Source organism: Denticeps clupeoides, chromosome 19, assembly GCF_900700375.1.
Source record: "Denticeps clupeoides chromosome 19, fDenClu1.1, whole genome shotgun sequence".
NCBI lineage: Eukaryota > Metazoa > Chordata > Actinopteri > Clupeiformes > Denticipitidae > Denticeps > Denticeps clupeoides.
The window spans coordinates 18,146,658-18,170,784 of record NC_041725.1 but is presented as its reverse complement, the minus strand read 5'-3'; the positions used below and the strand labels follow the sequence as shown (position 1 = coordinate 18,170,784).

The 24,127-nt window shown below is 48.8% G+C and overlaps 1 protein-coding gene and 1 non-coding gene across 3 annotated transcripts in view; one reads left to right on the top strand and one right to left on the bottom strand.

The window, feature by feature from the left end:
• The window catches only part of LOC114769497 (uncharacterized), a 72,076-nt gene extending 68,302 nt beyond the window's left edge, over positions 1–3,774 (top strand). For both annotated transcript variants that reach the window (XM_028962564.1, XM_028962563.1), the window contains one exon: positions 2,722–3,774. In XM_028962564.1, coding sequence (XP_028818397.1) covers positions 2,722–2,896 — 175 coding nt within the window. In that variant the 3' untranslated portion in view covers positions 2,897–3,774. The remainder of the gene's footprint in view (positions 1–2,721) is intronic.
• Positions 3,775–4,102: 328 nt separating this feature from the next.
• On the bottom strand, positions 4,103–4,175 carry trnah-aug (transfer RNA histidin (anticodon AUG)). Its single transcript has one exon. It is a non-coding gene; the product is annotated as a tRNA-His (tRNA).
• Between the last annotated feature and the right edge of the window lie 19,952 nt (positions 4,176–24,127).

Here is a 24,127-nt window from a genome sequence, read left to right as displayed (position 1 = left end):
GGGGACGGTACCTTCATCAAGGGGACCACAGTGGTACCTCAGTAGCACCTTGGCAGTTCGGGATTCGAACCGGCAACCTTTATGGGGCCGCTTCCTTAACCGCTAGGCCACCGCTGCACCAGTTGAAAACGTATTCCTCCTCGGCAATAAGGAGTGATGCTCAGTACCGTCTCCAGAGTGATTTATGGAACAGAACGTGCACCTCCCCTCCCCACAACTTTCATCTTTCACTGTGTGGACATTTGGAGGCAGCATTTGGAGTGACATTTGGACGAAGGCCTCAAACCATATTGCCAAGCTGTTTAAAAAGAAAATAGAAGGGAAGCGATCTCGCCACGGATAACCGGCGAGTTGATACTGTGAAACAACGCCACCGCGCTGGTTCCTTATCTGTTGACAGCTTAGTTACCTTTAAGGACAAGCAATGTGTTTTTCAGATTGCTGAAAGCAGCAGCTTCGCTTCATGCTCACAGACTTGCATTAAAAAACCCCATTGGATTTAGTCCACGCTAGTGAATACTGTAGCTGTAGGACGCTTTGGAAGAGTCTTCTTTGAATAGTTGGTGAAATTCTATGGTAAATTTAATAAATTATAATCAAGTATTTAGTTCCTCTGAAGAAAATGGCTAACTAGTCAAACCCAACCTAACCATTTTTAGCAATTCAATCATGCAGTATTATCTTTTTTTTTTTTACACATACAGCAATATCAATAAACCTGTCTAGATGAATAAACTTATATTTAGTAGCGGCTGTTCGTCATCATTGACTGAGAGAACTGGGACATTTATCGATAGAAAAATCTTCCAATACCAATAGTTTCAAACAACTGAGTTCACAATGGTGATGGACACGGCAGTTCTTTTCGATGGACTGAATCTTTAGAATCAGTTCACTAAAAAGATTTGTTAAGAAGATTCGTTCGCCGAATCATTCAGTGCATGACAGGATGCCTTGCCTGTGAACTCGACTCGAGCCACTCGAGTGTTGTGGCTCTGTTCCTTTGACAAGCACTTTTGTAAAAACTAAACTCTTTTTTTTAAATCATGATGTTTTTTTAGTGTCCTGTCTTATGATATGCAATTTAACAAGGACTGTGTAATTCACACCAAACACAACTACTACACTGGGTAAATTTTCTCTAATGAAGGTAATACAAGGTCACTATTCTACCTTTATTCTATTTTCTTCATTTTTATAACTATTAATTTAACAATGCACAGTCAAAACAAAGTGGCTCAGGACACATTTCACTGCATGTTGTGCTGCTATAACTATGCACGTGACAGATATAAATCTTGACTCTTGAACCCCTGTCTCCCTTCGTTGCTCCTGTCTAGTGAAGAAATTCATTCATTTGGCTGGCTGACAGCTCAACTGAACTGAGAAGCGAACAAATCGCTTGAGAAAGTGTTTTGGTTCTGTACGTTCCTTTAAAAGATTTGTTCTTTAGAGGATATGTTCACAATCTATCACAACCACAAGCTGCCAGAAGATCCAAGAGTTAAAATGGATGCTACTTGCATGCTACTGGGCCCAGTGGGATGAGCCACACATAACCAGCAGTATGTGTTTTTCAGAGAAAAGAATAGTTCAGTTAATAATATAGTATGTTTATCTAGATCCTGGTGGCATTAAGCAGCTTATCAAATGGCTGCGGATTGCCTCAGAATGACACTCCTCAATCTTGACATCTCCACTCCTTTGTAGGGGTTGCCAGGCAACTTGGAGAGACCCAACTCCTCAAATCAAGTGGCTCTTCATTGTGACAAGGGTTTGTTGCGAAACGAGGCCCGGAACGGTGTCACGCCACGCTTGAACAGGACCTCTGCGTCCTTTTGGGCCAAAGGGAGTCGCGGGATTCGATGACGCAGCCATTTGAATTATTTTAGACCCTTTACAAAACGCTGGGGGTAAAGCGGTCAACAAAGGGAAATTTGCACAAAGCGTTTACATGAAGGCCGGGAAGATCTCAAAAGCAGCCCTGACAAAATCTTTCAGCCAGAGCAGCCGCTTGATTCTTATCTTTGCAATTAATCAAATGGATTGGTAACTTTGAGTGATATTTTAATTGCATTGCGTTCGTCCATTAAATCAAAATACCATTATGGTTGAGTCAACGGCGTCGGGGGTGGAACAAGCGGAAGGAGTTCAAATCAGTAAACAAGATTTATCTGATGCGTTTTTTTTGTCCTTTTGGCGTCACACAATGAATGTTTCGGATGCTTTTTCTGGAAGCTCTGAAGCAGAGGCTCTGTTCTTATACGAACAGTTTTCACATATGATCACATACATACTGATATTCATTTCATAATTTCTCCCATGTGAAGATGTGTGGCTCATTCTGAAAGCATGTAAATAATCATCATTAACATGTTTTAAAGCCCTGAGCGGGTGGATTTAATAATTTTTCACTATTCCACCAAATTCCCCTCTGTTTAAAAGGACACTTCTAAAGGCTGCAAGTTACTTTACTAATAATTTCATCACGGAAAGGAGTTGTTGTTGAATCTATTGCAAAGCAATGTGATTAAATACATTATTCAATCAAAATTAACCATTAATAATTATGATCAATACTTCTGCCAGGTGATGTTACTCATTAAAACATTCTGATTGGCGATTAACATAAAAGATTCTCTTGGAGCATTAATATTGAACTGGAGTCAGAGAAGCATCCAGGCTAGAACAATAACAGCATTCCACGTTCTGTCTCCACAGGGGCCTGTTCAGCTACTTCCGCGGGGAGTTCCGGAAGGCCCAACACTGCGCCTTCACAGTCCACCCACGCCAGAGCGATGAGGGCGATGTGATGGACTGGCCTGGTTCAGGTCCTCCCCTGACCTGGATGGACCAAGTCAAGAACCCGGGCCCATGCCCGGGCCTAAAGAAATGAGAGAAATGGAGCAAGGTTGGAAGGAGGGGCCTGGAACGCTTACTGCTTCCCCTCTGGCTGGAAGGAGATAAGATTGTCAGCGAGGTCGGGGAGAGGATGAAGAAAGAGCTGACGGACCCTCGTCTACTCTTTTCAGATCTGGCCTCCTCCTGGCTACTCCGTCTGAACAGACTCTCTCAAAGAAAAGTTCAACCATGAGTTCAACCAAAGCGTTTTCAAGCGAGTGTGCACTGCGGAGCAAATACTTTGAGAGTTTGGACATTTTGTGTGTTTTTACAGGCACATGTGCATAATGTGCATAACCACATTACAGATTTAAAATATCAGTTTACATCATTTCCACCAATGGTCAAAGGTTTTATTGTTAGATTCTGCAATTTTCATTAAACAGGACATGCATTTGTTTACCCGGGCTAGATTATTAATGCTTATTGGCATGCTTATTAAACATTGAAGTGCAAGTAAAACCTGCGTTACACATGAGTTGTGCGATGCTAATGATCTCTCTGAATGATCATCGTCCATGTTGTAGCGCCTCCATGCTAATGCAAGCTACGTTTTACTTCGAATGTTGCATTTTAGCGAGCATGTTCCTTTATACAAGCGTCTTTACTTGTAGCTGTGATACTTTAGCAAATTAAAAGCTACTATCAGAAAAGCGAACGCGAATAGCAGCAAATGTTAGAGCTTCAGATGGAACAATTTGCCGTGTTTTTATGTCACTGTGTTAATGATACGTGCCTTTATGAACACTGCAGATTAGCTTGAAGATGTTAGCTCAACCACAGTCGGTGTTTCGGGCACAAGAAGGTCTTCTAGTAGCTGTTGTCTTTTACGTTTGTTTTTTTTCTTTTATTTAGTAAAAATGGGACTCTCAAATACAGGATGATTTTAATACATTTTAAGAGACTGCGACCATGATTAAGCCCTTTTGTGTATTGATATTTAAACTTTATTTTTGATTATTTTTTTTGAAGTGATTGTCACTTGTGATACAGCACACAGTGAAATTTGTCCTCTGCATTTAACCCATCACCCTGAACAAGCAGTGGGCAGCCATGACAGGAGCAGTGTGTGGGGACGGTGCTTTGCTCGGTGGCACCTCAGTGGCACCTTGGCGGATCGGGATTCGAACCGACAACGTTCTGATTACGGGGCCGCTTCCTTAACCGCTAGGCCACCACTGACCCAAAGAACACAAATGCACGAGCCAGCCAGGAGTCGAACCTAGAATCTTCTGATCCATAGTCAGACGCGTTATTCAATGCGCCACTGGCCCAATGATGATGATCATATAGATTTTTTTTCTTACTATTTACTTAGGATTATGTGGAGATTTTATATAAAGCATTGCAGTTGGTGTCACAAAATGTATGGCTGCACAACTAAGTCGAGTCTCCGCGCTGATGAAAAAACAACGCGTCGAGTGCCTGTTCTGTTCCTGCAACGCTCAGGAGAACGGCGGCCCTCAGGCTGAAGAACTCTTCAACGTGCCACCATCGCCCCGCGAAGAGACGTCCTGCGCCCGGGGCAATTAGAGTCGAGGCAGGAGGACCCCATTGTGCTCCCCTTGTTTACATGAACCGCGGCGGCGAGGCGGCACACCGGAGACTTCAGCAAATGCGCCCGCCACTCCGAGGTCACGTTCAGCGGTGCCCCGGCGTCAGACGACGCCTCGGCACCCAGATAACAGTGCAGCTAACTTGTCCTTGTGCACCTCGCCCGGCGCGTCGGGGGCGGGCCTACGTGGCGTCTGCCGGTTGTGTTGTCCTTCGAAAGGAAGGCGGCAGAGCGAAGCGCTTGAATGAGAAGATGACTAATAAAAGAGGCGGCCATTGAAACGGCGCGGGCGCGATTTGGCTCGAGTTCGCAAATGAAAGAGCGGCGGCGGGTCTGAATAAAAAGGAGCAATGAAGGCCTTTCTCTCTTACGCCAAGCGCCTGTCCCTCCCGTCACCGCAGGATCGCTGTTTACTTCGCCGTGACGTTTTCAGTCTCTGGGCTTTATTGTTCATAATTCAAATGAATGCAAAACGTTACAGAAATGGATTTAAAAGATAGAAATATTCCCGCCTGGAGTGCCCTTGAGTGGAGATTTTACTCCAGGTGCTGATGATCTTCCAGGCCAGTTCCTGACTAAACATCTTCAGCGTCCTTCTGCCACGTGGGATGCCGAGAAGGGGAATAAAGGAGTAGGGCGCGACGACAGGGACGGTCCCGGAATCTTGAAGGAACGTGGTGAGCGGAGAAGGTTGAGTTAAACCACAGTCGACGGGAGCGTGGTGGAGGGGGCTTAATGCGCGCGCGGGCTCCAGATGGGCATGTTCATGACTGTGTGAGCCTGGATTACTCCGCTTGCTGCAGCTGGGACCCCACATGGCGGAGCAGACCGCGGCCAGCAGACGGACGGGGGCAGCGGCGGCGGGGGCGCTGGCAGGCCTCCTCCTGACGTCGGTGCCCGCCGACGGCGCCCTGGCACAGATGCCCTTTGTAAAGGTTACCCGGGCCAGCCCCGGCCCCAAGGCACGCGTTTCCACGCTCCCTGCGCCGAACACGGCTGCTTGGCCCGCGTTCAGGTCGTCTCCATTCCTCCTGTTTACGTGTGCCGCTTGGTTTTTTCGGCAAGGCCGTTAAAAAAAAAATCTTCACTGTAAAAGGAGCGTTGAATCTTCTTTTTAATACAGAAATCTGATGACTTGTGGTGCACAGGTATCAACCAATCAGATTTGAGGGCAGGTGGGTTTGTTTCCGTTGGCACATTGTTATCTCGCTATCGTTTTTGTGGTTATTCAATATGGTTAAAATATTATTCTTTTTTTATTGGAGACGGTTACCGTTTCGAAGCTCGCTTGGCACCCGCTGCACACTGCCCTGCGCATACAGCACCCATTATCTGTGGCACGCTGCACCGCCATGCCACCCCTTTCACTGGCGAGGTCGGCGAAGTGCTTTTTCCAATTTACCTTTCTGGAAACGTAACAAAAATGCTTTCATCGCTCGGAACCGCAGGTCGAGCATGTAATCTGCTCCGGCTGCGCCTGGATCAGACATCATAACTAGCTGTTAACCCACAGATGACAATCTGTCTCGGGGCAGAACAGAGCCTTCCTTTGTGCTCCCTCGCCGCGCCGGGCCTGACAGCCAGGCAGGGGATGGGAGAGGTCTTCACTTCCTGGGCTGCAACTCGCAGGTCTGGGTAAAAAAAAAAAAAAAGTCTATTCCTCGAATTCTAGAACAATCACAATGCAGAAATTCGTTGTTTTTTTGTTTTTTTTTTAATGAAAGCGACACAAATTTTGTTTCTTTTTTTTTTTTTTTCTCACCTGTTACTTACACCCATGAGTTTTGTTTTTTTATTCAGTTTCTATCCAAAAGTCAGAGGTCAGGGGTCGGGATCTGCGGGCTCCAAGTTTCAGCAGAGATTAGTCATATTTCATTGTTGTGAGATTAGGGACCCCGCCCGACTGCGGTCCAGGTGAATGGAGACGCCTCCGCTTTGAAGTCTCCGGCGCTGATCCGCCGGGCGTGCCCGTGTGCCAAGTGTCCTGCGTGTGGGGGGGGCTGTTTTTGATCTGGCTCGGCTCGGCTACCTGATGAGCAGGATTTGACAAAAGCTGGGGCTGCATTTGCATTTTAGACGTCTCCATAGCAGAACAGGCCGAGAGAGAACCTGTCCTTTCAGAAGTTCAGGAACGCTGGGACCAGACAACGAACCATCTCAGTTCCTCCCATCTAATTGAGGAACTGTCATCCTAGGTTTCAGGGACTAGGCTGTGGAATACTTAACAGAAAATTACCTAATTATTTTAAACATTTTGAACATCAGTTTGATGTACACAGATGATCATCGTAACTTCATACTTTTTCATTGCTTAAATTAAAATCGGCTGAATAAGTTAGAAAGAGTAAATTTAATCTTGCTTAATCTCAATAGATGCTTCAAAAATGAGCAGATTAAAAATGTGTTGTGAATGACATGTCGATTCGTGGGACATGCTTAACACACCTAGTCAGCACAATCTTAACTAACCGCCAAGTGTTTTAATCACGAGTCTGAAACGAGATTAATTGTGACAGCAGATCAAAATCAATTTGTCGTGTGGCGAGTAAACCGGTGCGCTGGACTTCCTGGCCTTGAGATCGGACTGCAACACTCTTAAAACACGACAGTGATGATGATGATGATGATATCACACCATACATTCATCAGCCATGTTTCCATGTAAAATCTGAAGCCTCCGGCTCATCCCCAGCTCCGAGTATGAGTGTGTGTGTGTGTGTGTGTGTGTGTGTGTGTGTGTGGGGGGGGGGGCGGGGGGTTCTTTTCATTTCTGTTTCTTTCTATAGTCATTAATTAAACTACCTGACCCCGACTCCTCGGGTCCACTGGTCTTAATAAGTGTCTCCGTGGGTCAATAACTGATGCATGTTCAGAATTAGAGCCCTACCATTATCATTTATTAATAATCCAGTAGACCGAACAAACATTTCAATAAAAAATGGAAAAAGTCAAATAATACCAAACTAGTTTTATACTACTACTATACTATTGTACTACTACTACTATACTTCAAGATCTAAAAGTTCAAACAGATTAAGAAAAACTTACTTTGCCATGTACAAGTCCAGTCTAATAAAGAAATAGAGCAGAAGCAAAACTCTCTAGTTAAGAAACCAATATGAAGTGCACTTTACCTTTATGAAGGTATGTGCATTAGTGGCGTTTATGTACAGTACGTGTACAAAAGGAAATGCGCAAACAGGCCTAAAGTGACATAGTGATTACTGGTAATACAAATAATACAAACAGGACGAGGTATGTGGATTAAGATGGTAGAATATGGACTATAAGGCTATAATAAGTGAAGCGGAGTTCATTGTCGTACGGCATGTACTGCGTTCATTGATACTGTGTCCCTCCGACAGCGCGGAGAAGACGTCTGATGGCCACAGAGCTCCTATGGCTCAGTTCTGCACCTTGGAGCAATGAGTCCTTTACTGTGTGCCAATCAGGGTGGCGGGCATGTGGTGGGATGGACGCCTCCACCGGAGTCTGAAGCTCCTCTCCCAGAAGGGAACCAGCTTTCCTGACCAGCTAATTCAGTCTGAAGGCATCAGCTGCCTTCCTGGGTAAAAGAGCGTTCCACAGCATGGTCCTCCAGACACTGAAGGATCAGAGCCTCCTCAGTAGGTGGAGACGACTTTGACCCTTAAAGACCTGTCTCTGTGTCGCTGGACCAGAGCCTCCTCAGTAGGTGGAGACGACTTTGACCCTTAAAGACCCGTCTCTGTGTCGCTGGACCAGTCCGGTTTGCTCATTATGTGTAGCATGTAACTAAAATAATTATCTACCACGTACGAACATTTTCAAACTTGCAAGATGCTGATAAGAAGCAGAGCGTCACATCGCAACAGTTCACAGTGGATTCAATTGTTTAGCGTGGGCTTCCGAAGCGTCTCCGCTTTCATCCTCACACTTGTCCTCCAACGAGACAGATTTTGGCCGATTTTAAACAATGATTCAGAGCTTTTTTTGGGGGGGTTATTAAAGCAGCATCGGGCTATTTACCGTTAATTTACTGACAAGCACCAAGAGGGTCGACACTGGAGACGGGAAAAAGGCGAAGTAAAAAGCCCACCGCACGTCGCCTCTGCCTCCAGACCATCATTAGCGCGCGTTTTCATGACAAACGCGGGTCGTCATTAAAGAGCGATGCAAAAAGCCCGAATTAAAGAGATTCCCCCGCCGCCGCGGCCCTTGCCGATGCGAGGTGGCGTGGGCCGGCCATTACAGCGATGAGCGCGCCGGCCGCGCTGAGGGGACCAGGCCCGGCCTGACAGCTCGGTGCGGCCCGGTGACACGTCTGCCGACGATGGCCGCGGCATTGCGCTTAAACAACGCGCTGATGCGAGCAGCCGGCGGACGGGGGCGTCGCTCCGGCGCCGATGTGCAGGGCGGCGGCGGCGGCGGGCCTTGAAGCGATATGACAGGAAGTCCTGACGTGGCAGAAACGACTCTCGCCCCGTCCCGTCCACTTTGTCTTCCTGCGGATGAATACAGATCGAGCGATAGAGGCCGACGCCGCTGATGAATCACAGCGGGGAGAAGAGGTCAGAGAAGAACGTGGGACGCCCTAGAAAAGCGCGTTTACCACCAGTCCGAAGCAATCTGACGCTGAACAAGCTCTTAAAGGGCCAAAATGGCGTTACGCTTCATCGTTACGACCGGTCTCTGGGAGAGGGAACTGTGGAGACAATCCTGGTGTGGAATGTAATAAGGTGTTAAAGAAAGTGATGAAGATAAAGTGAAGTGATTGTCACTTGTGATACACAGCAGCACAGCACACGGTGAAATTTGTCCTCTGCATTTAACCATCACCCTTGGTGAGCAGTGGGCAGCCATGATAGGCGCCCGGGGAGCAGTGTGTGGGGACGGTGCTTTGCTCAGTGGCACCTCAGTGGCACCTTGGCCATTTCGGATGGGGCAGTGGAATTCGGATGATTTTCAGGCCTTCTGGTGCAGTGGTGGCCCTAGCGGTTAAGGAAGCTGAGCAAAAGGACCGTCCCCACACACTGGTTAAATGCAGAGGACACATTTCACTGTGTCACCGCGTGCTGTGCTGCTGTGTATCACAATGACAATCACTTTCACTTTAGAATTCCGAGTTGGAGAGTTTACAGAGTGATCGCAGGTTCGATCCTGCTTCGGAACGAATTTCTGCCCACAGGTCGCATTAGATGCGCAAGGACGCGGTTTCAGCAAGGGCCGTCCACCGGACGACGTGATGCGGGCGAGTTGCGGACAGGGAAGGGACCTCCTGGGTCATTTACGACGGAGGACGTGTTCATGAAACGACTCGAACACTCGAGCCTCTGCTGGCGAGAGATAGCGGGCCGCTACGTACATCACACACGACGGGCCCTGGCAGCGACCCGCTCTTTGTGGCGCCGTGTCCCTCGGCGCGCTAACATTGGCTTTACTGTCGACGGAGGGTGACATTTCCGGCGCCAGTTCATACTATGTTTTTCTGACAATCGTGGCCCGCCACGGCCTCTTTAGTCTTGGCGGGTGGGCCGCGAGCCGCCCGGGTTCTGAAGGGAAGGTAAATGTCATTCCCGGCTCCGGCGTCGGGGACCGCCTGGCCTTTCACAACTCCGCCGTTGGACGGAATAGACATGTTCGTCACCATCTGCTGCTACAGCCTGTTTCCACCCGGCGCTCTCTGACACCGGCGCCGGTGTGCCGGGCACGTTCGCTAATGCCTCGTCCAGTGCAGAAACCGGCAGCCGGACTTTGCTGATGTTTGAGAGGGGGGGGGCCTGTAGGCGTGATTGACAGCTCTCACACACGCTGTACTTCCTCGTTCTGGACGATTTAAACCGCTTTCTGTCGACAATGCAACCTCAGCCTCTACCGGACGAAAAACCATCACGGTATAATATGTCAACTGTGGAAGGTCCCCAACGCTCAGAAAGCTTGGATAAGTTCAGGAGTTCTGGGCCAGTGGTGGCCTAGCGGTTAAGGAAGTGGCCCCGTAATCAGAAGGTTGCCGGTTCGAATCCTGATCCGCCAAGGTGCCACTGAGCAGCATCCCCACACACTGCTCCCCGGGCGCCTGTCATGGCCGCCCACTGCTCACCAAGGGTGATGGGTTAAATGCAGAGGACACATTTCACTGTGTGCGCCGTGTGCTGTGCTGCTGTGTATCACATGTGACAATCACTTCACTTTCAGTCGCACAATGTCTCACGGAAACCAACGTTCGGTGTGGAACGTGGAAACTCATGCCGACACGAGAGACCCGCAAGTGACAGATTTTTCATTTGATCCGCGACAAGCACACACGACAAGCAGGTACGGGCACCATGCATTTGGAAGATGGATCCGCGGGAGGAGGCCGAGGCGGCTCCGAACGACCGGCTCTCGCCGGCTTTGCGCCTTGCGCAGACTCGACGCCTCCTCGACGGCGTCTGATGGATTCGCACCAAACACGAGGCGGGATGACGAGCGATTTGTATGTTAAGAGTGTCGGAAAGCGCGCCGCTCTCCCACCTCCAACGTTATTATTCCTGAAATGCCAATGATTTTCTGTCGGCTTCTCTCGCCCGAACGCGCAAAAAGTAAAAAGATAAAAAAATCATCTCGGAGTAACACAGAGTTCCAGTGAGACAAATTCCACCCGACCGACGTGAGCGATCGCACCCTGACATCGGCAAATTTGGTGCTGTGGGGACGTCAGGAGAGCCGCGTCGCGTTCTTTTTCTTCCCTCCTCTGCAGTAAATAAATGGCTCGGGGACTTAATTTAAATAAAGCGTCTAACTCCGTCATTAATTAAAGAGCATCGCAAATGAATCTGCGGAGATTGACTCTTTACTCCCCGCAGGAATCGCCGGGCTCCCGGCTCGGAGTCGGCCGGGCCGCTCGGGCCTTTTCCAGCCTGACGGGTGCGAACGTCGGAGTACGAACGTACCGCCGGAGTAAGAAATAATGCTAAAAAAAGCTGAAATGGTCTTTTAATTGGCTGCGCCGCGAACGACGAGCGAGGTCGAGGACGTCCGATTCTCATTAAGCAGCTCGCCGATTGTGCGAATCCCCTCGTCTGCCGAGGGCAGCGCCGCATTCGTATACGTCTCTTTGTATACGTTTTTGGGCCGATGGCGGCTGTTCTTCTGTCTGTTGGCAGCGGCGTGGAATACACGGAGACGGCGACCGAGGTTTCGTTCTCATTAGCCCGGCGGCCTCCGCGCCGAGGCGACACCCCCCTCCTCTCCGGCTCTATAAATACCGCCGGAATGTCTCCGGAATCCGGCCATTTGGCGGGTGATAAGGTGCTAATTAGCGCCTCTTAGCAGGAATGTTGCTTTTGTGGAGATCGGAGCCCACGTTGGCGCCGCCGCCGCCACAGCGGGTTCGGGGGATGGTCGCTTCGTCGAACTTTCGGAAAGTGCCGGAAAACCTCGCATTTTGCTCCCTCTCTCGCCGCCACTTCCTCTCCGTCTGCGCAATTAGCGGCGGCGAATTAAACGGCTTTTAATGGGAATCCCCCGCCTGTGCTCCCCCAGGTGAATCCGCCGCTTTGTTCCGCACCATCACCGTAGCCCCGCTTGGAAAAACGGAACAAGGCCTCGCTGCTGGAGAGGCTCGGCGCCGGGGCAGGACGGAGACGCTGATGAATACGAACATCGGCATCACAGACACAAACCGCCACTTCGGCTGGTGAAATTTGCTAATCTGTTTCGGACGAGTTCAATATTTCATCAGACGAGTTGCGCTTTCTACCCGTTAATCCATATTTCCGTCCGGAGGACCGTCGCTCCGCCGCAGCAGGAGCCCGGGATCCTGAACCCCCCCCGCGTGGCGCCGCGTCCACGCCCGACCACTTCACACGGACGTCGGCTCCGTCGCCCCGTCCCTTTGTCTCCGCGGACGTAGCCGCATCTTTTTTTAATGTCGCGAGTCGCCTCGGCCGCCCTAATTGCCAGGCCGGGGCCGCGGGGACCCCAGGAACCCCGGGGGCGTGTTTACCCCGGCGACAAGACGGCAAAAGTGACGAGAGATAGTCGTCTTTCAACAGGGGACAACGGCCTCTTAAAATAATGAAAAGCGCGAACGCGGGGGAAACGCATTACGCTTTCTATTTTAACGTGGTTACGAGACGCGCGAGAGACTACGGGGGACAGTCGGCCATGTTGACGTGCGTATGATCTCCAGCTTTAAGATCGGTTTGGTGTGTGTGTGTGTGTGTGTGTGTTGCACCTTTTTAATTAGAAATTCTGTAACGTCTCAGACGAGGCCGCATTAAAGCCACAGTGCATCGTGGGTAGCGTTTTCCCGCAGTTTTCCGTCCGCTATTCTGACTCCCTTTCTAGTTTGTCGAAGCGTTCGGCTTCGCCCGATTTCATCAATGGACCCTCAAATGAGGTCGGAGCGTCGTTAAAAATTCATATTGTGGCGAAAATATGTGCGATCCAGCCGGCCGCCTTGACGCGAGCCGATCGGTGCGATCGGGCCGCCGTAAACACGATTATTTCAATTTCATGATTTCCTGCCCACGTCACCTCCGTTGGCTGAGAGGGCGGGTGACGGGAGTTTGAGGACGACCCCGATGATGGCCCAACGACGACAGCTACTGAAGGATGAAGAGTCAAGCAGCTCACTCTGCAGGTTCAAATTTCAACCGGAGACGCCTGGAGAACCAGATAACTTCGGCCCGATCTGTCCCCCGCCTCGTCCCTACAGCCATTGCGGCGCATGGCGTGAACAAAGCAGCGCTGCGGTTAATTAGCCCGTTAAACAGCCAGCTGACGGAGTTCGTTTTACAGACACGGAGCGGTTATATAAATCAAGCGCGTGGTTTCTTTTTTTTTATGATCTCCCCGCCCCTCCGAGCAGCTCCGGAGGATCGTAAGGAAGGCTCGGACGAGAGGACCATTTCCGCAGGCCCTGTTTCCGGCCTGGAACGTGCCGGAAACAGGGCCTACGTGCTCAGCGGGTTCGTCGGGAGGGGCGCGCAGCTGAAGAGTCTTCATTACAATTGTAAATTCCCGCCCCGGGGCGCCCCGCCCGGCGCCGGATTACATGAGGTCTACGCTTGCGGACGGTCCCTGGCATCTGATCGAGGGTCCAGCGCAGCTAATTAATTCCATTAGAAAGTGAAGTCATCTTCTAGCAGGAATTAATATTTGGAGCGTCATGTTGCTAATTCATTTCCAGATTTAATTAGCTCGGAGAAGAAATGTTGCTTGGGCAAGAGGACTTTTTAATTATCAGCTTGGATAAATTTGAAAATGTTGATGCCTAAGGGTTGAGTTAATTAAAACCTGCATTATTTTAACTTTAATTAGCTCCCATCTTTGTTTTGCTTCACCATATGGCCATGTCCTGTAGTCAAATTTAGTTAATTAAGCTAATTAAGCTAATCATTTTAATTACTCAAGACAATGTGATTGGATGGCGGATGACTACAAGTTTATGGCCCAGCACTTGTTTTTCATCAAGTTGAAGGGACCAAGTTATTTCTGAGCCGAGCGCTCCAGCGGCCTGACAGGCGTGCGGATATTGAGGCTGAAGCGTAATTGCGTTCAGCGATTTAAAAACTTGTCACTTTTAAAGTGTGTGTGTGTGTGTGTGTGTGTGTGTGTGTGAGGGGGGTGACCTGGGTTGGGTGGTCCGCTCTTGGTGATGCGTGCCACCACCGATGAGAAGAGGGAAATTTTATTGTGCACATATGAAGTGAATCGTCCATCTGTCAGTTTTTTATTTTTGTCTCGCCGCAGAAATTGGACATATTGTTTCGGATACAGATTACTGGATCAGAACCGCGATGTCCAGGAGACGAATGATGGAACTCTGTTAGCTTTCTTCGGGACTCTGGGGGTGGGGGGGGTTCTGAGGGGGTAGGCGTGGCCTGGCACAGAACATAACCCCGCGCTGGTCCGAGGAATTTGCGGGCTGGTGGCGGAAACTGGCGGCTGCCACTTTGAATGACCCTGGACAGACATGGGGGTAAGTGGGGGGGGGACATTAGGGAGACGGGGAGAGAGAAGGAGGGAGGGAGGGAGGGAGGGAGCAGCTGTGTTTTACACACACACACACACACACACACACACACACGGCCCTCCCGTCCACCAGGGCCCAGACTGGCTGACAGATGCGCGCAGGGCTAAAACGCAATAATGAAATAATGCGGGGAGACACGATGTCCGTGGTTTCCATCATTGTTAAAGATTTTTGGTGGCCCACTACCCCCACTTAGGTAATTTGTTTCTGCGTATAATCCCATTGGCCGCTATTAAATTAAACCAAATGGTCATTTCGGGGTTTGGGGCCTATAAATAGACCTGTTGCCAGGGGCGGTGGGCAGCATGTAGTATTCCTCATCTAATTGCAGGGTTGGTGCGTAATCATTTCATACAAATAAATACCTAAAAGAATTCAGGGAAAGGAATAAAAATGACCTTCAGTGCCAGTGGCCCCAACATATGACCCATACACGGAAGTGGAGGCCACTTGTGACCTGTATGAACCTACTTCGGTTTCCAGCGCAAGGTCTGGTAATATAAAGATTCCACCCAAGATATCTAATAATTCTATACATCGAATGCACATGCTATATTATATCATGTAAATAAAAGAGCCTCATTTACTTTGTTTACCATGTTTTTTACTAGATGAGGCGAACCTTTGTCTTTGTGATTTCCACCTTCGTGTTGAGACAGGAACGTCTTGCTAATAAAACCGGGGACACGGAGACACAAGGAGACCTGGCTTAATAGATTAGCAGACAGACGGCCGACGCGGAGGCCACAGTCAGAGGACGGCACGGCGGCATCTGCTCAAAGGCCATCCGCCCACAGCCCAGCGTGGGTCACCAGAGGAGCCCGGGCACGGAGCCCCCGTCCCAGGCCGCTGGCTAATTCCGGGCCCTCCCCTCTAATTAAGGCCATGCATTCATTTATGACTCGTTCGTTAGCAGGGCCAGAGGAGGGCCGGAATCCTGACCCTCCGCTAATCGATAACGCGCAAGGATTCCTGCATTCACGCCGCATGTATGTGTTTTCGCTGTGAAGTTTAAAGCTAATTATAACATAAATTTAACCAGGAGCCCTAATTGAAAGTCAGGCCCAGCCGCGCGAGTGCAGGGGCCGTGTCCACTGTTTAAGTTAAGTGCAAATGTTTCTAGAAGCTTCTTTCACCAGGGACATTACTGCATCATCACGTCTAATCAGTCATGATTTATTCTGGTTTCTTCCCAGCCTTAAGATCACTAAACGTACAAAGAGAAAAAACACACACACACACACACACACAAACCCTAAGCTCTTTGGGGCGGCGGCTAGCATGGCCGAATCTCCTCAGGGTCCGGTTGATGCTGGTTGAACTAGTTCTTTAATTAGAAGTAAAGGTCAGGGGATATGAGGGAGATAAAATGGCATGCTTGTTATTGTGGTTAAGGCCTTTGTCTTTTTTTTTTCTGGGGGAAGGGGGGGCGAGCGAGGTAAATATATACCACGTCACCCACTAAAATGTTCCTCGATTAAACTCCAGCGTCTGAGGCTGGGAAGGACATTTCTTTGTCATGCTGGGATTTATTCTTACCATTCACATTTGAAGATCTTTCTCAACGATTGTCTGAGGATTCACCGAACCTTCACACCACAGTGTAAAGCAGCAGGAAGCTTTAGGTAAAAGGCCCTTGCTGAAGACGTAAATACTGCATATGAAACGTCCTTCATGAACACAAGAGCTTCAGACCTGATAGCTGGAAAACGTCTTATGGAAACATGCAATACAGAAATTAGCATATTTGTGCATGGACACATTTGCATTTCTCTTTGTGTTTGCATGCATAAAAGCACATGTATGCTCCATAATCATTCCATAACGTGTAAATGCAACATATTAATATTACCCTGTGTTTGTGTGTGTGCATGCATGCACGCATTTCTGCATGTAAATCATCACTTTTCACCCTCTTGCCATTGGTAAAAAGAGACCAGGGACTTTCCTGTTAGGACTGACAAACACACACACCACCTCTTTTATGTTTAGAAACTATGATCTATTACTGCACTGTTTCATTTTGCATCATTTTACTGCTTTAGCGCTGTCTATCTGTCTGTCTGTCTGTCTTCCTTCTTGTCTACATATTTTGTTTGCCTTAAATGTTACTGTCTGTGTTTGCACGGTTTGTACCATCAGGTTCCGTTTTCGTTTCTTTATGCACCGTCTTGCTCAACTTGTCCATGTCCATGTGAAAATGGAACCGGCTGGACAGAGGAGACCCTGAGCAGGTGCCACTCCCATCCTCGCACGGGCGCTGCAGACAGCAGGCGACTCTGGTGACTTGCGGCTCTTTAATGGTCCCAACTTCAAAGACACCCCGGAGGGAAAGATCATTAATAGACATATTTAACAGTATGGGGCATTAGTCATCGGCACCGCTTTCACTGCAACACTGAGAGGCAATTTCAAATGCTTTATTAATGGATAATGAGATTACACGTTCTCTCTCTCAGCCTCCTGTTCTCCCTCTCTCCGTCTGTATTTTTAACTCTTTTATATTCCTGCAACGAGGAGGGACAGGCTAGAAAATATCTTGTGGAAAAACACACACTAATGCATTAGTTGGGCTATTAGTGTCCTCGCTCTCCACCCCCCACCCCCCCCCCCCCCCCCCCGTCGGCTCTGTGCTTCTTTCTCATTGGCTTCGAAACGTTATCTGCGCCTCCGGCCGTGTCCTTGTAACTTCCCCAGCCTCGGTGTCCCGCAATGTCCAAAATCTCCGTCCCTCGGTAAAACCTCGGGCCGTGAAAACGTGCACAGATCTCCTCGCTCTCTTTAAAAGGTCTCGGCATGGCCAGGAGCCTCCGTGTTTAATTAAGCTTTGTGTTGATGCTTTGCTCTTGTTGCTGTCCTTAATGGCAGCATTTGGTGACCTTTCACTGTTATTATTGCGGGTTCAGCCCTCTGTGTAAAAGTCACACTCGGCTCGGCTTTGAGGGGAAAGCTGTCAGCGCTGTGCAGGTCTCACAACTCTCCGCTGGAGGTTTTTACAGTCGTTATAAAGTTATTGGTCCCGTTCCCGCAATCTGATTGGCTGATATATTTATAAAAAAATCTTGCATCATATGGGATGAAGGTGGCCGAATTTCTCCCCACCAAATATGGGAAAATATGGGACAGTGTGACAGGATTGTATTATTGTGCTGTGAAGAGTAAAGGGAGCAAGAAATCTAGGAAGAAGTCCTGAAGAAGGGTGGCGCTTATGAGAATGGTCGTTGTAATATGAGAATGGTTGTTCTTCAGCATTCAGGTTGTCAGAAGGGGAATGAGGCGCTTATGCAGGACATCTCGAGTAAAGGGATTTATTTTAGATACAAAAAAAACCTTCCACAAGCACAAGAAAAAAAATCATAATTTATAATATGATAACATTATAATTTATTGTACATACACAGGTTAAATGCATCAGTAGAGCGGCAGTCAATATTCAGGAGGGGAAGTGCTCTATGACACAAAATAATTTAGCCCTGGTTCCAGCAGAATATCTGGCAACAAGACCAAGTTGACTGTTCATTGTTTTATTGAAAATATCGATATTCAGGACCAATTTTATGGTGACCTCCTGCTTACTAACCTACCAGACTCTGATCCACGTGGTAAAGAGTCTGCCTCGTAGTCTGTGTGAGCAAGTCTTCTTGGGATGAGGCTGAGGGTTTAAATGCAAGTCCATGAAGCTCAGTTTCAGTCCCATCAAACCAGAGACTTTCATCTCGCTTGATCTCTGTGTCCCATGTGGCATTCTTCTGTCCTCCTCCCTTAAAGCCCAGATTCCTCAAGCACCTGTGTCCTCTTTCGGTACCTTTCTTTAACTCTGAGAGCTTTACCTACCTTCTGCTCCAGATACATCTCAAAATGTAATACAAAATCAAATTTTTTTTAAAACAGATTCATAAGAAAGAAATGACCAACAAAATGAATATTAACCCTAGCCCCCCACTATATTCAGATTTTTTAAAAGTATATGTAAAATGTGCCATTGTGTCGAAATGATGACAAAAGCAACTTCATCGTGAGCAAAAGCCAAACAAATGTAACAACTTTTATTGTTACATGATAGCGACACAAGGACGTCACTCAGGATTGTGACTCCAGGCCTTTTGGGTGGCTTCTATAGGAGACATTATTAGAGCTTCTGCCGTTTTCTATTTGCCACACACGGCTTTATTTTTACCAAACCATCTAAAAAAATGGCTGACAACAAACATGGTTACTGTGGAGCAAACAACGCTGGCAAATCCCGGGTCGTTTCATTAGCTGTACGGCACTAACGCAATTACTTCCTGCAGCGAAAAGCCCGGGGTAAAGTCTCATTTCTAAACACGCCACACGCCACGGCGCAGAGGCGAAGGCGTTATGGTTATTATTTAACTTGCACTCGCCGAGGTAATTACGCAGCGCATAATTAACTCTTTACAGAGGGGTTACCGCCGAGCCGGCAGGCAGACGCAAGCCCGCCGATAAAGTTCTCCAGAGTAAATGCCGGGGCTGCCAGGCCGGCTGCTGAGGTCTGGAGGCCCAGCCCCTCACTCTGGCCCGGCACCAGCTCCATTGACGATGCGAAGGAGAACAAAGAACGATCCACTGCTAGTTTCATTCCGACCAGAGATTCCTCGACTTTGGCAGAACATATACTGTGAAGAACATATAACTCAATCTGCGCCTGCATGATACATTCACTAGGGGCATTGACATTAATTTCATGATCGAAGTTGCTTAGTGATATAAAAATTCTCGCCCACACGGCCATTTGAAATAAATGACATTTTTTCGATTGCCGTTTCACCTGTTGAACGTCCACATGGACGCTTTGATTTGATCCAATGAGCAGAAGAACAGCAGAAAAATGCCTGGTTCAGACCAGATAACCTACTAGTAGCCTAGCAGGTAACACACTCGCTATGAACCAGAAGACCCGGGTTCAAATCCCACTTACTAGCATCGTAGTCCCTGAGCAAGACACTTAACCCTGAGTGTCTCCAGGGGGGGACTGTCCCTGTAACTACTGATTGTAAGTCGCTTTGGATAAGGGCATCTGATAAATGCTGTAAATGTAAATGTAATGTGAAGTAATGTAATAAAGAAATGGGGTGCATTGTGTACACTTTGTATATAGGATTTAGTTTTTTGCCTTGCATTGTTGTTGTTGTTTTTTCTACTTTGTACTTGAGAGACACCATCTACTGGAATTAAATTCCTTGTACGTGCATGCACTTACTTGGCCAATAAACACAATTCTGATTCTGATTCTGATTCTGATGCATCGGTATTCAGGGCCTTGATAGTCGAATTGAATCGGGAGACCAGTACAGCTTCACACCTCTAATTTTTATATGCAAGGTCTCTTGCCGGTCCCATGGCCAAAAACTGATCGACAACAGCATCGGCATCTTTAACAAAGTGTCCGGAAGGTTTGTGTCTCTAGGGGAAGGCTACAATCAACAGTTTCTGCATTGACGCCCTGCATAAGCGCCTTGTCTACGTTCCAAACGTAATTTCTTACTCTCCAGACACCAGGCTGGATTTACGGTCAGCTGATATCAGGACTAAACACAGTTAATCAGGACAAAGTCAATGCACTGCCAACGTGGGCTTGTAAAGCGTCAGGATGCAATTAGCCCCATGTCAGAGGCGTGGGTGGCGGGCGCCCGTCAGCGCGAGCGGGAACGGACGCCGTTTGTCCAGCTGTCCTGACGGCAGAATGCACAGCCTCCGTGCGGTTAATTATCAAACCAACGCTGGCCGCAATGATGCTTATTTCCTTATTATTATTGGATTAATTAAAAAATGCTCCCGTTGCTCTCCCCCGTTCCGTCTTGCGAAAGGAAGTGTGTTTCTGTCCATGGACGTTGGATGAAATTGATTGTAGAACCACATGAGCCCGACTGCAGCTTTAACGTGGAATTTAAGGTTAAATCCCAGGTGCAGCATGTGTGTTTGCAGCATTCAGAAACATTGCATAAAACCTGGCCTTACGCCATACGATTTTCATCTCAGTCTCAAGACTTTACGTAACTACAATGTCAATTTTGTAATTTAATTTGAAGAAAATCATTGCTTCTAGTCTTCAGATGTACAGGTAGCATCTTTGTCATTATATTGAAATAGAAGTAAGAATCAGAAAAATTAGCATTTTTAAATTTGTGTACATCAGCCGCAATCAAATTTCAAGAGCTAAGCGAAATAAGCAACACGTGGCTGGATTTGTGCCATTCGTTTATTTGAAATGTGAAATATTTAAGATTGTAAAAGTGTTTGTTTACAGTAGTTTGCGCTTGCACGAGTGTGAATGTAAAGGTTTGGTCACAGTTTAGACCAGTAGCATCATAATGGACATGTAACGTACACCATGACGCTGGACTAAAACCTACTCTGCACTGTCCAGGACCTCCAAACATGGACAGATGCTCTATACTTTTCCACCTCTACGTCTGTTGCAAGTTCACTCTTCCCTGGAAGGGCGTCCCGCTCTGTATCACTCCTTCCCAAGGTTTCGTCATTTTTGTAGTGGACGTTTTTCAGAAGGTCCAGAAGGGTCAAGTGTGGGGGGTGTCGACTGTAGGGCCTGTCAAAGCCCATTGAGACGTACTGTGATTATGGGCTATGTAAGAAATAAATGTTGCTGTCACAAGGGCTGGACATGGCGAGGAAGAAGGACGCATACGCGCAACGTCACAAAACGGGTTAAATACACGGTGGACAGGACAAGGGGAGACAACACCAAACAACGACCCGACGGCGAACAGACACGAACAGGGCAGCTTTATACAATCATACACAGGTGAACACGGTCAGGAACCATTACACAGGACCAACACGAAACTCCGGACCCGGAGTGGCCTCTGCCGGACCGGATCGTGACAGTCGCTGTTGTTTCGCGCGTGTGTGTTTGTAGGGGCTCCCCTGAAGAGTCTGCCGCGGGGTCTTGGCCCTGCACTTAAGAGCCGAGCAGGACGGCAGCGGCTCTGCGCCGCTTAATGCATTATTATTGTTAGCACATTCTCACACACGGCGCTCTGGAAGGGAAATGGGGTCCATCTGGAGAGCGCAGAGTGCGCCAGAAATAACCGACACGCTCTCTTTTTAATGCCGCCGGCGAGCTCATATCTGCCCGCCGCGTGGCTCCGCATGGCCACATGCAGCCGAGCGGTGGCTCCGCCCTCCGAGGCTCGTCGCGCCGCGTCACCTGCAGCCTTTTGTCGGGAAACGGCTTTTTCAGCCCAAAACTCCCAGTGGAGGAGCGACAGCAGGGCCGGATCGGGCGGAGACGAGGAAACGGGAGTTGAGTTACTAATGCAGGGGGAGCTCTTTTCTCTCTCTCTCTCTCTCTCTTTTTGTTGTTCGCTTGAGAAAAAAGGGCAGTATCCCGTAATCCTCCCCCCTTCCCAAACCTGCTTCTGCAAGTCCATCCAGCAGCCCAGAGGGAGAGGGAAGAAAGAGGGTAAGACAAGGCGAAAGAGGGGAAGGATGGGTGGTGCTTTTTTCTTCTCCAATCTCATCACATTACAAGTGCATTTACACAACAGAGGACGCCTGTGCGTGAAAAGTGACCCCCTCCCCTCCCCCCCCCCCCCCCGCCATCGCCGAGGAACCCTTTTAGCCGAGAAGAGCCGGAGCGGCATCACATGCGGCCTTTTCTGCAGCGAAATGCATAATGGCTTGGATTGGGTTACCCTCCACTTTAGGGCAAACAAGCCGGGCCCCTTAATTGCCCGGCCAATATTTGCACGTCCCTCTACGTGTCACCCAACACCCGGCGGAGAAACTCGGCACCTCGGCACAGGCACTATTTATACGTTTGTTCGCAGACGCGTCGCGGAGCAGTGGAAAGTGGACGTGCTTTTTTTTGTTTTTCGCCCAATTTCACGTTCCCCCGTACCGCTGACCTTTCACCTCTGTAATTCATGTTCATATTAAGGCCTGTTATATTGTTATATATATGAAATTCGGTGTTTTTGGAGGCCCGTAATACGGTCGGTCGAACCTCAGTGGTCTAATGACAGCGCAGTGCTTCCTTGGGGTCTGCGGAGGGCGTCGGCATTTTGGGCCAATTTCGAGTAGGTCGCGGGCCTCGGATTTTCCGATTCCGCGTCCTCGTCACCTGGGATTGGGCAGTAACGAACGCCCCCACATGCCCTCGCTCTGTCACACGCTCGGGGTATGAAGACAGCGGGCCGGATGGCGGCGGATTCCATCCGCGCGGTGACACTGATTCCGCCGTCACGCTGACCTACATATTGACAGCGCGGGGGCCCCGGCTATCGCATGTGCACGTCACCTTTAAACCCCGGGGATATAAATAAGCGGCGTGTTATTTACGCCGTTTGTGAGTAATTATCGTTCTCCTGCCTCCACGCCTCCTCCTACCTCGGCAGGGACAAGCGATGAGGACCACAACGCTCCATTCCATTCAACGCCAAGTCCGTGTGGCCGTACCGTAACAAGCACGTTCACCGGGGTCATGTCAGGGTCGTGTTTCGGGAAGGTGATCAGTGCAAGGCTGCAGCTGAGCGGGGAGGAAAAGCGAGACTACATCTAAGCAGCCAGCAGAACAGAAGACGTGCGCTGCGCATCGTGCTGATAACCTGGCGTGCTGTAACGCCGCCGTTACGTTGTCGGCCTCGTATCCTGGCAATTTTCAAATCGTATTTTAGATCATGTTTCCATATGCAGGTGGAGATGAATCCACAATATCATTCTTCAGAGAATAATGTGTCTTTTTAGCCCACATTTCTAATTCAATAAAAAAAACTGCCTTCTAATATTAATAATAAATATTTTCTACATAAAATTTGATGGAGTTGTTATTGTCTCAGATACGTGAAACCTTTGGTGGCAAACTGGGCAGAATGGGCTGATAGAAACGACGTTTCATCGCTGGTGCTTTCCCTGGTCGAGTCGTTTCCCTTATCCAGAGCGAAGTACAATCAGTAGTTACAGGGACAGTCCCCCCCTGGAGACACTCAGGGTTAAGTGTCTTGCTCAGGGACACGATGGTAGTAAGTGGGATTTGAACCCGGGTCTTCTGGTTCATAGGCGAGTGTGTTACCCGCTAGGCTACTACCACCCTGCTTGGTGTCTGATTGTCACTTTGGAGGCCCCGTTCCCTAATGGTGTTTATCTAATGTGTAAAACAGAGCTGACCCTGTCCTCCCCGTTAAACGTCCAATCTAGCGACCCGCAGACCAACCGGTTAAGAGCCGTGGTGATTTAAAGAGCATCACTGACTGGATGGCTGAAAAGGAGTCCAATCAGAGCCGCCTCCATCTCGGCTCTCCAGCCAGCCCGAGTGGGGACTTTGATTTTCCTTCGTCCTGTCTGAGTTTAAGGGCCGTGAGCAGGCCGCAGCTTGAGCGAATACCGGGGTAAAACAGGCCTGGACCTGCCGACACGCTCGCAGCTGCTGTTCCGAAACTCACACTTCCATCGCCCCGACACCTGGGCTACGGCGCGTTTCACCAGGACTCAGCCCCGCCCCTATGGAAAAATCGCCATGTAGACCAACAGGAACAACCCCAAATTAGCCTCGTCCGCCACCGCACCACAACCCACCCACATGACAAGAACCACAGAGTGAGCTGAAGAATGTGCTTTCGGGGTGGGCCGAGCCCCATTGTTGTGGTTCGCTTCCATCAAACTCGTCTTTTGTGTCGCACATCAAAGAGCCG